The sequence below is a fragment of the Halichoerus grypus genome, chromosome 1 (genome assembly GCF_964656455.1).
Source record: "Halichoerus grypus chromosome 1, mHalGry1.hap1.1, whole genome shotgun sequence".
In the NCBI taxonomy this organism is placed as follows: Eukaryota; Metazoa; Chordata; class Mammalia; order Carnivora; family Phocidae; genus Halichoerus; species Halichoerus grypus.
Genome location: NC_135712.1, coordinates 187,312,850 through 187,330,041, shown reverse-complemented (window position 1 = coordinate 187,330,041; position 17,192 = coordinate 187,312,850). Strand labels below are relative to the sequence as shown.

Sequence of the window (17,192 nt, the reverse complement as noted above, 5' to 3'; positions counted from 1 at the left end):
TTTGTGGGGTCCCATGTAAAATGAAAATGCAGGAACTCTTGTTCAAAAATTAAGAATTTCCAGATGAAGAATTCAAAGTAATAGTCATAAATATGCTCACCAGGCTTGAGAGAAGAGTGGATGAACCCAGAACCTCAACAAAGAAATAGAAAATACAAAAATGAACCAATAACTGAAATGAAAAACACACTAGAGGGAATCACGGCATGTGCATATATACTAACATTCCCATTATAGGGGTCCCAGAAGGAGAAGAGAGAGGGAGGGGTAGAAACTTCCCTAAACTGGAGAAGGAAACAAAACCCCAAACAAGATGAACCAAGGGAAGTCCACAGCAAGACACATAATAATTACAAAGATAGAGAATCTTAAAAGCATCAAGAGAAAAGCACTAGTTATTTAGAAGGGAAGCCCCATAAGGTTATCAGCTGATTTTTCAGCAGAAACCTGCAGTCCAGAAGGGAGTGGCATGATATATTCAAAGTGTAGAAAGGAAAAAAAACCACAACCAAGAATACTATACCCAGTTAACATTCAGAATTGAACAGATAGTTTACCAAACAAAAATTAAGAGTTCATCACCACTGATCCAGCCTTAGAAGAAATGCTAAAGATGACCCTTTAAGTGAAAAAGGAAGGCTGTAAGTAGAAGAAAATTATGAAAGAAAAAAATTTTACTGGTAAAAGCAAATACATAGTAAAGGTAGTAGAATCAATCATAAAGCTAGTATAAAGGTTAAAAGGTGAAACTAATATCTAAAGAATTAAGGGATTCACAAAAAGATGTACAATACAGCATCATACACATAAAATGTGTAGCTTTTAGAATGTGTTTGAACTTAAGCAACCACCAACTTAAAATAGACTGCTATATACTTAGGATGTTATATATGAACCTTATAGAAATCATAAACCCAAAACCTGTAATAGATACATTAGTGTTATGTTTTGATTCCTATTTTTAAAGAAAGTCACAGGGAAAAGAGCAAGAGAAGAAGGAACATAGAAGAACTATAAAAATAACCAGAAAACAATGAACAAAATGGCAATAAGTACATATCTCTCAATAATTAAGTATTAAAAGACATAGGGTGACTGAATGGATTTTAAAAAACCCTGTCCAGATGCTGCCTATAAGAGACTCACTTCAGCCCCAAACACATGCACAAACTGGAAGTTGAGGGGATGGAAAAAGATATTCCATGCAAATGGAAACAAAACAAGCTGGGGTAGCAGTATTTATATCAGACAAAATAGACTTTAAAACAAAGAATGTAATGAGACAAGGACATTTCCATAATGATAAAAGTATCCAGGGCGCCTGGGTGGCTCAGTCAGTTAAGCGTCTGCCTTCAGGTCATGATCTCAGGGTCCTGGGATGGAGCCCTGCATCAGGCTCCCTGCTCAGCGAGGAGTCTGCTTCTCCCTCTGCCCCCACCCCTGCTTGTGCTTGCTCTTTCTCTCAAATAAATAAAATTTTAAATAAAAAGGATCAATCCAACAAGAGGATATACAATTATAAGTATCTATGCACCCAACATAGGAGCACCTAAATATATAAAAATATTAACAGACATAGAGGGGGAAACTGACAGTAATAAAATAGGTCATCCAGACAGAAAATTTATAAAGGAACATTGGCTTTGAACAACACATTAGACCAGATGGATTTAACAGATACATACAGAACATTCCATCTCGAACAGCAGAATACACATTCTTTTCAATGCATATGGAATATTCTCCAGGATAGATCACATATTAGGCATAAAACAAGTCTCCATAAGTTTAAAAAGACTGAAATCACATCAAACATTTTTTCTGACCACAACAGTATGAAACTAAATTATAAGGAAAAAAATGGAAAAAATACAAACATATGGAGGATGAGTTAAGAAATCAAAGAGGAAATCAAAAAACACCTGGAGGAAATTAAAATGGGAACACAAAATCTTTGAGGTTCAAAATCTTTTGAGATGGGGCACCTGGGTGGCTCAATCAGTTAAACGTCTGCCTTCTGCTCAGGTCATGATCCCAGGGTCCTGGGATCAAGTCCTGCATCAGGCTCCCTGCTCAGCAGGGAGTCTGCTTCTCCATCTGCCCCTCACCCCGCTCGTGTTCTCTCTCTCTCTTTCTGCCTCTCAAATAAATAAATAAAATCTTAAAAAAAAAAACTTTTGAGATGCAGCAAAAGCAGTTTTAAAAAGAAAATTTATAGCAATACAGGCCTACCTCAAGAAACACAAAAAAATCTCAATCTAACCTTAGTAATCTAAAGGAACTAGGAAAAGAACAAAGCCAAAATTTAGTAGAAGGAAGGAAATAATAAAGATCAGAGTGGAAATAAATGGAGACTTAAGAAACTATAGAAAAGATCAATGAAACAAAGACCTGGTTCTTTGAAAAGATAGGCAAGACTTGGGCACCTGGGTGGCTCAGTTGGTTAAGCGACTGCCTTCGGCTCAGGTCATGATCCTGGAGTCCCTGGATCGAGTCCCGCATCGGGCTCCCTGCTTGGCGGAGAGTCTGCTTCTCCCTCTGACCCTAACCCCTCTCATATGCTCTCTCTCATTCTCTCTCTCTCAAATAAATAAATAAAATCTTAAAAAAAAAAAAAAAAAGATAGGCAAGACTGAGAAACTTTTAACCAGACTCCTCAAGAAAGAAAGCAGACTCAAATAACATTAGAAATGAAAGAGAAGTTATAACCAACACCAAAGAAATACAAAGGATTATAGTAGACTACTATTAAAAATATAAGCTAGCAAATGAGACAAACCTAGAAGACCTAGAAAAATTCTTAGAAAAAACTTCCAAGGCTGAAGTAGATGTAGAAAATCTGAACAAACCAATTACTAGTAACAAAATTGAATCTGTAATGAAAACCTCCTAACAAAGTCCAGGACCAGATGGCTTCACAGAAGAACTCTACCAAACATATTTTTAAAGATTTTATTTCTTTGTGAGAGAGAGAGAGAAAGAACAAGTGGGGGGAGGAGCAGAGGGAGAGGGACAAGCAGACTCCACACTGAGCATGAAGCCCAACAATGAACTTGATCCCACGACCCTGAGATCATGACCTTAGCCGAAATCAAGAGTTGGATACTTAGCTGACTGAGCCACCTAGGTGCCCCTCTACCAAACATTTAAAATAGAGTTAATACCTATCCTTCTCAAACTATTCCAAAAACAAAACAGAAGAGGAAGGAATTTATTCTAAGGGGCCACCATTACCCTGATACCAAAACCAAAGATACTACAAAAAAAGAGAAAATTACAGGCAATATCTCTGACAAACATAGATGCAAAAATCTTTTAACAAAATATTAGCAAACTAAATTCAGTTCTGATCTCCAGGATCAGATGGGATTTATTCTGAGGATGGCAAGGATGGTTTGATATCCACAAATCAATCACATGATATACCACATTAACAAAATGAAGGATAAAAATTATGATTATAGCAATAGATTCAGAAAAAGCATTTGACAAAATTCAACGTCTACTCTTGATGATAAAAACTCTCAACAGAGGGAGTTTACAGGGAACATACCTACATATAATAAAGGCCATATATGACAAACACAGCTAATATTATACTCGATGATAAGCTAAAAACTTTTCCTCTAAGATTAGGAACAAGAAAAGGATGTTCACTGTCACCATTTTTATTCAACAAAGTACCTACAGTCTTAGCCACAATAATCAGACAAGAAAATATAATAAAAAGGCATACAAATTGGTAAGGAAGAGGTAAAACTGTCACTATTTGCAGATAGTACTACACATAGAATGAATTTAGTAAAGTTGCTGGATACAAAATCAACATACAGAAATCTGTTGCATTTCTATACAACAATAAGTGGCCGAAAACAAGAACACAATCCCATTTATAATTACATCAAAAAGAACAGAATAACTAGGCATAAACCTAACCAAGAAGATGAAAGACCTATACTCTGAAAACTTTAAGATGCTGATGAAAAAGACTGAAGATGACACAAATGGAAAGATATACCATTCTTATTTTAACAGTTATTATTAAAATGTCCATACTACCCAAAATAACCTATAGATTCAATGCAATTCTTACCAGAACTAGAACAAATAACCCTAAAATCTGCATGGAACTATGAAAGACCACTAACAGCAAAAGCAATTTTGAGAAAGAAGAACAAAGCTGGAGGTACCTGATTTCAAACTATACTACAAAGCTGTAGTAATCAAAACAGTATGGTGGTACTCACACAAAAACAGACACCTGGATCAATGGAGCAGAATAAAGAGCCCAGAAATAAACCCACGCTTATATGATCAAGTAATCTACAACAAAGAAGGCAATAATATACAAAGGGGAAAAGAGTCTTTTCAGTAAGTGGTACTGGGAAAACTAGATAGCTATAAGCAAAACAAAAAATTAAAAAACCAAAAAAAAGGGACCACTTTCTTACACCATACACAAAAATAAACTCAAAATGGATTAAAGACCTAAATGTGAGACCTGAAACCATTAAAGAAAACACTAGCAGTGATCTCTTGGACATCAGGCCTTAGCATTATTTTTCTGGATCTGTCTCCTCAGGCAAAGGAAACAAAAGCGCAAACAGTTGAGACAACATCAAACTACAAAGCTTTTGCATAGTCAAGGAAACCAACAAAACAAAGTGCAGCCTACTGAATGGGAGAAGACATTGGCAAATGATATATCTGATATGGAGCTAATATCCAAAATATATGAAGAACTCATAAAACTTAAAATTAAAAAAAAAAAAAAACCTGATTAAAAGTGGGCAGAGGACCTGAATCGACCTTTGTCCAAAGAAAATATCCAAAGATGACCAACAGACATATGAAAAGGTGCTCAGTACCACTAATCATCAGGGAGAAGCAAATCAAAATCACAGTGATATGTCACCTCGCACCAGTCAGAATGGCTAATACAAAAAGGGGAAGTAACAAGTGTTGGCGAGGATGTAAAGAAAAGGGAACCCTTGTGCACTGTTTGTGAGAATATAAATTGGTGAAGCCGCTGTATAAAACCATACAGCGGTTCCTCCGAAAAGTAAAAATAGGAATACCATGTGATCCTGGAATTCCATTTCTGGGTATGTATCAGAAGAAAACAAAAGCACTGATTGAAAAAGATGCACGCACCCCTAGGTTTATTGCAGCATTATTTACAATAGCCACAATATGGAAGAAACCTTAAATGTCCATAAACAGATGAGTGGATAAAGAAGACGTAGTATATACATACAATGGGATATTACTCAGCCATAAAAAAGAAGGAACTCTCACCATTTAAAACAACATGGGTGGAACTAGAGAGTATTAGGCTAAGTGAAATAAGTCCTATGAAGACGTATACCACATAGGGGCACCTGGGTGGCTCAGTTGTTAAGCGTCTGCCTTCAGCTCAGGTCATGATCTCAGGGTCATGGGATCGAGCCCCACATCGGGCTCTCTGCTCGGCGGGAAGCCTGCTTCTCCCTCTCCCACTCCCCCTGTTTGTGTTCCCTCTCTCGCTGTGTCTCTGTCAAATAAATAAATAAAATCTTCAAAAAAAAAAAAAAAAGACAACTACCACATAGTTTTACATCTGTGTGGAATCTAAAAAACAAAAACAGAATAGACTCGATACACAGAGCAAACTGGTGGTTGTCAGAGGGCAGTGGGGAGATGGGCAAAACCAGTGAAGGGGATTAGTAGGTACAAACTTCCAGTTATAAGTAAATCACAGGGATGAAAAGTACAGCATAGGGAATATAGTTAATAATACTGTAATAACTTTGGTCGCTACACTTATCTTGGTGAATATTTCATAACGTGTATACTTGTTAAATCACTAGGTTATATACCTGAAACTAATATTGTATGTCAGCTATATACCTCAGTGAAAAAATAATGTACAGATGGCAACAATACAGGATTAAACTAAGTGCAGGACTCTTCTGAGGAGACCCATCAAAGTGCAGGACTCTCCGCAACTACACAGAGTGATGCCAGGAAACTGGCCCTGGTTGCAGTCAGATCCAGATTGATCATCGAATTCTGCTTAACACTGCCTCCCGCTGGTTGTCACAGGAAACACTCTTTCACTCATCTCACTCATTTCTTCAGACTACATTTTTTCCGACTTTATTTTCTCATTCACGTCCCAAGTTTTAATTTCTTAAAGTCCTGTGTAAGGCTTTTGTGTTGCCTTTATTCCCCTGGCTTGATGAGTACTCAAGCTTTAACTCTGTTTTCCTTCCTGCCATATTGATTTCTAAGGGAAGCTTTGCTTTCTTCATAGTGACAGGGTTATAACTCTAAATTTCATTCTTAGGATTTTTAAAACTTCTTAAAAGCAAAGGTAGGATAATTGTAACTATATGGAACAGTAAAAAGTATCATTAAATGGGCAGGGGCATATACACTGACAAAACAAGGAACCCCAATGTGTTTTAAAATGAACATAGAACACTTAAAAACATTACTTACATAAGGTAAGTAAAGTACAAAAGTACTTTAAGTACTTTTATTTCCTTGAGATATGGGCAAGACAAAAATACATTTGGGGCTCTTTCTTAACGGCACTAAATAAACATTGCTCTCAATGGGCTCTTTGAAAAAGGAAAACTACCAAAGCCAATGTATTTATACACTATTCTTCTTTTATCTAGGTTATAAATTACTTGTATCACTTTTTCACCAAGTCCTTGTAGTTTGAAGTGCAAATCCATGAAACTTGATACACATCCTTTAATCCTACTTAATTGCTAAACTTCTGAGAATGGCCTCATTTTTTCAGGCTTTATCCTTTCATTATAATGCTTGGTATGTAGAAGATACTTAAATTATCTGTATATTTGACTAATTTGACTTAGTTTCCATCATGTTTGAAATCTTACTGTGTAAGTACTTTCTTTTAATTTAGGTACTTATTTGAGAGTGGCAAAAATCTAGGAAAGGCAATCCAAGGAAAGGCCAGAGTAATCCTACAGAGCTTACACACTATATAATAAAATAAAATATGTAATACCTGACTTTTCTGAATGGCTATAGATAGCTCTAAGAAAAAGATAAAGTGGGGGGAAAAGGGTCCTGAGTCTTAACAGTTTCACTAGAACAGAGTAAAGCAAAGGTTAGATTTTATCTAAAAAAAAAAAGTTATGCTAAAATGAGAAGGTATACTCATACAATTCAGAATGTGAGGAAAGCCATCAAATCAACAACAACAAAAAAGTGATTCAGTTACTAGAGCAGTATTAAGAGAATTTAAAAATATATGCCCTGAGATCTAACAGAAGACTATGACCTTAATCAGAAACATGTATTATTAAGCAGAAACAAATGAGAGTCTAAGAAATGGGAAAAACGAGATGGGCTAGTAGTGGTAGAACAGATAGAAGTGAAATCAAACTCCATTACGGAAGCTAGATAAGTTCTAACATATGTCTGAGAGGTGATCCATGTTGAGAAAAGAGACTAAGAAGAAGAGATAATGGCTGAGATTTTTTTTTTTTTAAAGATTTTATTTATTTACTTGACAGAGAGAGAGATAGCGAGAGCAGGAACACAAGCAGGGGGAGTGGGAGAGGGAGAAGCAGGCTTCCCGCCGAGCAGGGAACCCGATGTGGGACGCGATCCCAGGACCCTGGGATCATGACCTGAGCCGAAGGCAGACGCTTAACGACTGAGCCACCCAGGCGCCCAATGGCTGAGATTTTCTAAGAACTGAATAAAAGGGTGAATAAAGTCTCATAAAACATAAAATTTTGAAAAATGGTAAAGAAAAAAATAAGGGAAGGCATAAAATAACATTGGGAAGGAAAAGATCTACCATTGATCTGTAATTACATAAAAACTATTTGATAACTTGCTTAGGCGTGACAATGTTTACATACTTTTAAAAATCTTTATCTTTTAATTCTTATACAAAAATACTAATGAATAAAATATTTGGGATATGCTTCAAAGTATATGGGAGAGGAAGTAGATGTGAAACAAGTTTGGCCATGAGCCCATGACAACTGGAACTGAGTAATGGCTATGTGAAGGTGACTGTGCTTGTGTGTATGTTTGATGTTTTCTAAAAATAAAAGGTTAAAAATAGAAATATTTTGAAGGAAATAAACACTTGAAATTCTTTATACTAATAAACGTTGAAGAACTGAATACACAGGTGAGTTCCCAAACTGTTAAGGTCCACCAAGTCCTCATCAGGCTATCCTTGAACAGTAACACAGGAAATTTAATGTAACCATGGTTAAAAAAAAAAAAAAAAAAAAAGGCTAGCACCAGAATGGAAAAGTATAGGCCAATCTTACTTATTTGATTATGGATGTAAAAATCTAAGTAAAATACTACCAAATAAAATCAAGTGTATTGGGTTAAAAGAATTTTGTATCATGAAAAAGTAAGATCTGCCCTAAGGCTTACAGAGGTGGTTAAATGTTACCACTGTTCTCTCAAGTGAATGCAGGACATTATCAAAGGAATTTCTAAAAAAGCCAATAGATGTTGGAAAGTGCAGAATAAAATCACACTCACTCATGATCTCCCTCCCCCTCCAAAAAAACACTCTTAGCAAACTGAAAGTCAAAAGCCTCTTCTTGAACTTGATAAATGTTATTTATTGGAAGCCTACAGCAAACATTTTTATTTAATACTAAAAACTTAGTAGCTTTACCATTAAAGAAAAAATGATACCTCCTTACAAATACCGGTTAGAATGCAGAGCTATTGGGTTCTAGCCAATGCAATAAAAGCAAAAGATATAAAAGATATAAAAGTTGAAAAGAGACAAAACTGATATTATTGGTAGATAAAATGTAGCCAACTTCCTAGAGAATCCACCAATTACTAGGAACTTAACTGTGTGGCTGGATACAAGTTCACCATGTGAAAATCAATAACTTTCCTATATATCAACTAAAACCAAGCAAAATGTCATAAAGAGAGGCCATTCTTAGGAGTAACAAACTCAAACACCTAGAAATTACCCTAAAATGAAAGTGGCAAAGACAATGAAGAAAACTACAAAATATAATTGAAAACTACAAAAGACCCGAACAAAGGGAGAAAAGACCTCACGTTCATGAACAGAAAAACTCAAAAAGATGTTACTTTCCGTTATATATATATATTCTCGGCACAAGCTAACCAAAATTGCAACAAAACTTGTATTTTTTGACAATCCAGTTTCAAAATTAATATGAAACAGGATGCGAAGGGATAGAGGGATAGAGATATTTGGAAATGAGTATACAAGTGAAAATGAAAATATGTTTGAAGCACAAAAGAAAAATGAAACAATGAATGTAGAGACAGCCAAGACTACTGTAGAAACTTGCTTTTTCAGATGTCAAGACTTATCAAAACCTTATGGGAATTAAAGCAAATATGGGGAAATACAAAAAACAAATTGAAGGGCCAGAGAGTTCAGAAACAGGCCTGCATATATGAGGATTTAGTATATGATACAAAGGAAGCTCAAATCAATGAGAAAAGATGAGACTACCCAATTAAAAAAAGTAGTTATCCATGGGAAAAATAACTAAAATCAGACCTTTAATTACATCAAAATAAGACTCAGATGAATTAAACAATGAAATAAAAAATAAAAATAGAAAAATGTAGGAGAATGTTTTTAAAATGCTGGGTTAGAAAAAGCATTCTCAAGATTCCAATTAAGCCAAAAATAAAAGACTGATCAATTTGATTATGTGTAAACTATACTTCAGTTTAACAAAAATGCCTACAAACAATGTTAAGAGAAACTAGAGACTGGAAAAAATATTTACAACTTATCCTACAAATAGAAGAGACAAAGCTAAGAAAAATGGCCAAAGTATATTATTAAACAACTTTAGAAGAGGAACTACAGATGGGCCATAAACCCAGAAGATTCTCCACCTCCCTGGTAATAGAGAAAATGCAAATTAAAATGACATTAGATACAATTTTTCACCCATCAAATTAGCAGAAAGCGTGTCAACTTTAAAATGATGAGGAGAGGGGCACCTGAGTGGCTTAGTCCATTAAGCGTCTGCCTTCAGCTTAGGTCATGATCTTGGGGTCCTGGGATCGAGCCCCGCGTCAGGCTTCCTGCTCGGTGGGGAGTCTGCTTCTCCCTCTACCCTTCTCTCTGTCTCTCTCTCAAATAAATAAATCTTTAAAAAAAACAAAATGATGAGGAAAAGCAAATATTCTCCTGCTGGGAAAGGTATAAACAGGTTAACAACCACTAGGAGAGAAATACCACACTATCTTTAAAACTAAAGATGGGCATACCTGTGACCTAATTCTCCTACTCATGGTACGTCTGCTAGTGGGCACAAGATACAAACAATGGAAATGCCCATCTACAGGGAACAGAGTACATGCAGTATGCATACAGCACATGAAGTCATGCGCTGGACTGAAATGTACTGATACACCAAACTCTGGGTGGCTAGACCCAAATGTATAATAAGTTTTACCTCTAGATAGGTTACCTCTCATGTTGGGGACTCTGGTCTTTTTGTATTAAAGATGTACAACATCTGTAATGGTTTAATTTTATATAACAATAATCAGCTCAAACTGCACATTTAATAGTTTTTAACAGAATAGTGAGCACAGGGTATAAAGCTCTAGGTTCATTTCTACCAGCATCACCACCTTGAACAATTCATTGAATCCTGTTTTCTTATCACTGATACACCACCACAGGTTCCTGGAAAAAATAGGGTTGCCAATCTAGCCTGATGAGGAAGTCTACCCTTCTAAGTGCGTGTGCGTGTGTGTGTGTGTGTGTGTGTGTGTGTGTGTGTGTAGAGTGTGCCATATTTTTCCAAGACTTTTATCGAAGGTACTCTAAGTTACACTTCAGTGCCAAAAATAATTACCTCATATGAAATTCATTTTGAAAATTTTCGGACTGCGCTTTGAGCCATATAGTTCCATTTCAAGTCACATTCTGGAAGTTCAATTTAGCTGTTTGGGACGGTTAAAAAAAAAAATTTTTTTTTTTTTTTTTTTTTTTTTTCAGATCCTTTCACCGCCTCTACTTGTCCAGGACCCTGTAGTTGGGTTCCTCATATTCTTTTTCCTGTTATGTCCCCCACCTCGTCCCCAACATTATGTCTCCTATGGCCATCCCCAGTCTAATGTTGAGCCTCTCATTTCATCTGGGATATAAAGCTGAGCATCTGATAAGCCAGCTTGGGAGATTTCACATTCATGAACAAATGTCACCTTTATGCTATAGCCTCTGCATTTACCCCCCGCGAGCATTTCATTCACTTCAAGAAGAGTCGTCAGTGCAGTCTACTTAGCTTCTATGCAAATACATGACATTCATTTCATTCCAAAAATTCAATTCCTTAGAAAATCTGAAATAGCATCTTTTTTTTCTCCTCTCCAAGGTATGGAGCAGTTTCAGCAGGAATGTTGTGTGCCCTTACCACCCTGTCCCAGCAACTGGAGAATGAAAATGCTGTGGATGTTTTCCAGGTTGCAAAAATGATTAATCTTATGAGGCCTGGAGTATTCACAGACATTGTAAGTACTTTGTTTCTTTGTGAAAGCTGTTCTGTTATCAGCTGAAACTCCGGCTCACACTTGAATTAGAACACTGGTTGTCACCTGGGGATGGTTTTGCCCCTCAGGGTATGTTCGGCAATATCTAGAGACTTTTTGGTTGTCACAACTGGGGATGGAGGAAAGTACTCATTGGAACCTACCCAGAGATGCTGCTAAACAATGCATCAGACAGATCTCTACAACAAAGAATTATCTGCCTCAGAACAGCAGTAGTGATGACGTGGAGAAACTCGGTTTTCTAGAGTATGATATTCTCCAGTTACAACATACAGATATTCTATGATCTTAATTCACTGTCAACAGAATTAGTTCCAAACTAACAACAATCCAGGTGACATGCAGAATGCATAAGTCTTGATTATAAAGGCTCCAAGTCACCTTTTTGAAGTTTCTTAGCATAAATGTACATTCTCGTTTTTTACAATTACATTTTTAATTGGTCTTGCTACCTTAGATGAAATGACTCAGCTGTTCTTTGTCTCAATTGGACTTCCTCTTGTTTTTCAGGAACAATACCAGTTTGTCTATAAAGCAATGCTCAGCTTGGTCAGCACTAAAGAAAATGGAAATGGTCCCATGACAGTGGACAAAAATGGTGCTGTTCTCATTGCAGATGAATCAGACCCTGCCGAGAGCATGGAATCTCTAGTGTGATTGGAATCCTGAAAGGGCACTTAATTTGTAAAACTTCTGAAGACTGAGAACTTTTTTGAGGCCTTTTTTGCCAGACTCTAGGTTATACAATAACCCAGTTACTTTTTTACACTGATAAAAGTTTTGATATTTATTTTTTGCCATTTTATGTCTTAATGGTATCCTACTGAGCATTTGCACCTCTGTTCATTTCACACAGTGAAACGCAGTTTTCCCTAGTTTGCACTATATGATCAGTGTTACTGCCTATAATCTAATACTAAAGCAAGCCCTGATGTGACATTCCATGACAACATACATGCTACTTTTTAGTTCAGTACAGTGAAAGTCTTTGTTATGACAGTGGATCTTGGTTTATTATTATTATTATTATTATTATTATTATTATTATTGCTAGAGCAGTTGCATCCTCCTAGCAGGCAATGCTGAGCTTTTCCTCAGTCCTCTCCTATTTTTTTCAGGCACTGCTCCATGCTGTCTGCCTTCTGTATTTTAATGGAGTGAATGGGCATTGTTTTCTTTTAAGGAGTAGCAGGTTCCTGGGAGCTACTAAGACAGTCTATCAACCTCATGGCCTTGAAACAGTTCCATTTATGATGGTGAAGGTATCCATTAAGAAATTAGAAGGCTTTAAGAGCTTTATGTGAACATCACTTATTAGTTAAAGTTATATTCATAGCCTAAAAAAATGCCCAACTGTGTCAAAATAAAGGATATCTCTGTATTACAATTTTCACAGTAGCTATGTGGACGGTGTGTGTTATTTCCATCTTGACCCTCTGAAATAGCTACACCCTACAATGAGGGCTATCTTTTACAATAGAGATATGGCAATATTTTACACATCTCACCTATCCCTTTAGTAACTCTCCATTCATGCTTTTTGGTTTCTAATATCACACCTCATGGCAGATAGAATAATGAAAATTTCTGCAGGTGTGTAATTTTGAAATTAGTCCTCTAAAATATCCCTATTATTACTCATATAGCTATCTAATAAAAACTACCTATAGAGTTAACATTCTTTTCTTTCCTTTTTTGCCAAATTTTCCTGATAAACCCCATAAATACATACATTCTTCTACTTAGGATAAAAGTGAAAATACTGTATTAGCTAAAGTCTTGGGATAGATTCCCCAGTCTTGTGTAGATTCCCACACATGGATAAGTCTGATTCAGAGAGAGGAAATCAGAATCTTAAACAGAAGGGGAGATGAACATTCTCAAGTAGATTTTAAAAGGAGATGGCTTTGTGTGCTCTTGTGTTGTGGAGCCCCCAGAACAGACACACTTCACTCAAAGAGGCTGATAATCATTACACAGAACCCAAGGAAGTTATTTGATCTAGCCTCGGGAACCATATTTACCCTGCAGTAACTACATAATTGGGAAATTAGGAGCATTAATAAGAAATTTCAGTTCAGTTAGAAAAATAACCTACTACTGAGATCTGTTCTATTGCGCATTTGCATTTGAGGAATAACTTCTGTTAGAAGTGAAATCATCACCAGAACTGGGCCTGTCACGGAGAAAAGGGTTTTGGTTAATTTTTATGTCAATAAACTTCGACAAAAAAAAATCCATACTGGCTACTATCATACTATCTGGGTAGGCTCTATAACATTAATGATAATCAGTGCTGAGGTTCTATTGACCTTCAGTTGGCTGTCTATGAAGTTTGTCAGAGTAGTGCTATGGAACCAAAGCTGCAAAGCAGAGGCTACAGGCCCAAGTTTGGGAGTTCCAATGCAGAGGCCAGGTTGATGGAGTTTTCATGAACTATGTACCTTGCCAGGGTTAATCTCATGTTTTCATCACAGAAACTCTGCAACATGGAAAACAGTCCACTGTTCACGAACCATGTAGGTGAGGCTTAAGAAAAGGTGTACAAGTGAGCAGTGTGCTAAATGGTATGTGCTAGAGGAAAGCAACACCTTTGCAGCCCCGCTGCTCCCATCACAGGTAATACCAGGAAGCTCTACCGAACACCTGAGGAAGAAAGCTGAACATAGGACCACCACCACTGCCAGAGGCTGAGAGGAATCAGGAAGGGCAAGATTGCAGATCATGGCAAGAGCTAGATCATTTCAGTCAATTAAGCAGATTACACTTCATTTATATATTGATAGGCGTGAACTCTTTTTAGTAGTTGGCACATACTGGACTTTCAGAAGTCATGTTCAAGTTGGGGCTCATGGTCCCTTGGTAATTTTTTCTCTTACGAGTTAACATTGGTTAGAAAACAGCAAGTCTTTCCTTCTGTGCTATTTATAGCGGGCTCAAGTCCTGGGAAGGCTTAAGTTCCAACACAGTTCTGTGACCATTTCTTACACAGGTATCATAGTCATAATAAAAGAAATATAGCTGGTAAACAGAAACCTTTAAAAGGGTGGTTTGAAGTTCCCTGAGAAAGTATGTGTCCATAGTGGGCTTGAACCAGTCTACAAATCCTGACACACTGAAATCTGAGCAATTGCTATTTGCCCATCTTGCCAAAGTGGTCCAAACACACTTCAGTGAGGACAGTTCTATTCAGCAGTTCCTCACTTTCCCCAGAGAGTGTATCCTAAATATTATTCTTCATTTGTTATCGATGTTAGTATTCTTGCATCTTTCCAGAGGCAGAGAGTTTCAAAGACAGTGTTTTCTTTGAAACATAAACACACTGCTGAACTACACAACAAGGTTATTACCACTTGCACTCAGGGGGAAAGGAAATAGCTATTGCAGACTAACATGTGCTATCTTATAAAATAAGCTTATTGGGTGTATGAATTTAACTCTAGGTGAACAAAATGCACACTTCGTACAATACTGAGTTGCAGTGATGAGACCAAGTGGCCATGCTGGGCATCAGAGAAGACCCATATTGCCATCAGGAGAACTCTTGCATCCAAAAGCCACATCATCTTTTATATATGTGTGTGTGTTAAAAAAAGTTACTTCTGAATTTCAAGAATAAGATTAATTGAATTGGCTTTCCTAAATGTTTATGCCTTGGAGCTTTTAGAGTCTATTTCAAGTTGAAGAGTCCAGCATGGTCAGAGAAGGTTATGGTGTTCAAGGTTTGGCTGTTGTAAATTTTAGCCCAGAGTGACATACCGAAATCAACAAATAACCTTAATTATTTTATAATGACACAGCACAACTGCCTTGTTATGAATTTTTTCTTAAATACATATATACTATATTTAAAAATTAAAATATAGATACCAATTTACCAAAGATACATATTACTAATTCTAAGCAAAAAATAAACCCAAACTCATCACAATTTAAGAAGTAATAATCAAAATGTAGTTTGTCTTAAGAATTTAGCAGTTATACTGGAAAATGCATTTTCAACTCTTACGTTCTAAATTTTATGTTCAAATGGTGCCAGTGAATTTTTATATGAAGGGAAAATGCCTGCTTTTTTTTTTTTTAACAGCTATAATTTCACTTACCCCTTTGCGCTTTCCCTTAGTTGCAATTAACATGCAATATTGGCTTCACTTATCTCTAGAAAGAAGGCATGCTACAAATAGGAAGGAATTGTAATAGTATTTGGCCTCTACTTTGTCTTAGCTGTTAAACTGTTTTTAGTATTTTTGTTAAATATTTGCAAAGGGAAGCATTTTCTACAGAGGATAATTACTTTCAAGAAAAATATCTTGAGTTTTAAGAAATAAACATCTCCAGAAAAGGAGACAGCCGATTTTATAAAATGTTGCAACTCTCCAACATTTGGGGTAGTGACTCCTTTTTTGTTAGGACATTTGAAACTAGCAAGCAGCCATTGTTTCTAAAAAAGAAAAAAGAAAAAAAAACCTCAGCCTTCATGTTAATTCATGTTTCTTTCACTTCATTTTGAAATAGCTAAAATCATTAAAACTGTAAATATTTTGTTGCTTGGATAAGCATCTTCTGGGAACTTTGTATCTATGGTATATAATCATAGAATTTTATATTTTCATATAAAGCTAATTTTTTTCTAGTTTCAACTCCGTCATAGTTTTTTTGTTTTGGTTTGGTTTTTTTTGTTTGTTTATTTGTTTGGTTTTTTGTTTTTTGGTTTTTTGTGGGTTTTTTTGTGGTGGATATGTGAATTCAACTTTCTGTGTATTGAAGTAGCAAAAACCATCTTTGCATTCCGAAAGATCCAACATGTGTTATTTCTTTGATGCAGTGATTGTGAAAATTGGGTTTTCTTTAATTCCATTGACCATTTGTGCAATAGGAATTAGACATAATTAGTCACTGAATACATTCGTTGCATTGACCCATTTGGAAAAAGTGGTTGTTTTTTTTTTTTTTTTAGTTCGGGGGGGAGGGGTTTTGTAACCTGAAATTTTTCCCTTTTTTCTTCTGTTTAAAACTATATCAAATCATTCTATTATAGTGTTATTTAATATGTAAATTGTATTGCAATACATAAAATAAAGTATGGTTTTTGATGTATTCATTAGTGCTGAGCATTTCTATGAAAATATGTCCAATAAAATTAAGTTACTTGTCTCCCTTAACAGATCACCTGCCAACCCTTTGTCTTAGTTTTCATGGTAGTAAAATAAATGTTAAGAGCATCTTTACATAGGCAGCAAACCAAAAAGAAATGTCTTTTCTGAGTTCTTCCATCTTTAAAGAATGAAGAATGACCAAGTTTTACCTACATTTGGAATCAAACCTTATTCACATTATGAACCTGCTAAGTTATAAGCATAATTACTATTTTCTCCAGTCTATCAACTAGATTTATAGCAACTTCTCCCTCTTAATTATTTACTATGTTGGATGAAGGATGTATCCTGCTAAGACTATTGGAGAATCTATGAGATGTATGTAGGATCACTACAATTGCTTCTACTTATAAGCAATTTTGACATTTCCAAACAGGGAGGGGTACACAGGTCTCAAACTTGGCAGCTTGGGCCCACCATTCTCTTTGAACTTTCAGTAGGCTCACATCAGGAGCTCAATTCTTACTA

General features: G+C 36.0%; 1 protein-coding gene across 3 annotated transcripts in view; it reads left to right on the top strand.

Moving 5' to 3' along the window:
* PTPRG (protein tyrosine phosphatase receptor type G) overlaps nt 1-16,665 on the top strand; it is a 689,740-nt gene extending 673,075 nt beyond the window's left edge. For all 3 annotated transcript variants that reach the window (XM_078076474.1, XM_078076466.1, XM_078076463.1), the window contains 2 exons: nt 11,394-11,529; nt 12,079-16,665. In XM_078076474.1, the coding sequence (XP_077932600.1) occupies nt 11,394-11,529; nt 12,079-12,225 (283 nt within the window). In that variant the 3' untranslated portion in view covers nt 12,226-16,665. The remainder of the gene's footprint in view (nt 1-11,393; nt 11,530-12,078) is intronic.
* The last annotated feature ends 527 nt before the right edge of the window (nt 16,666-17,192 follow it).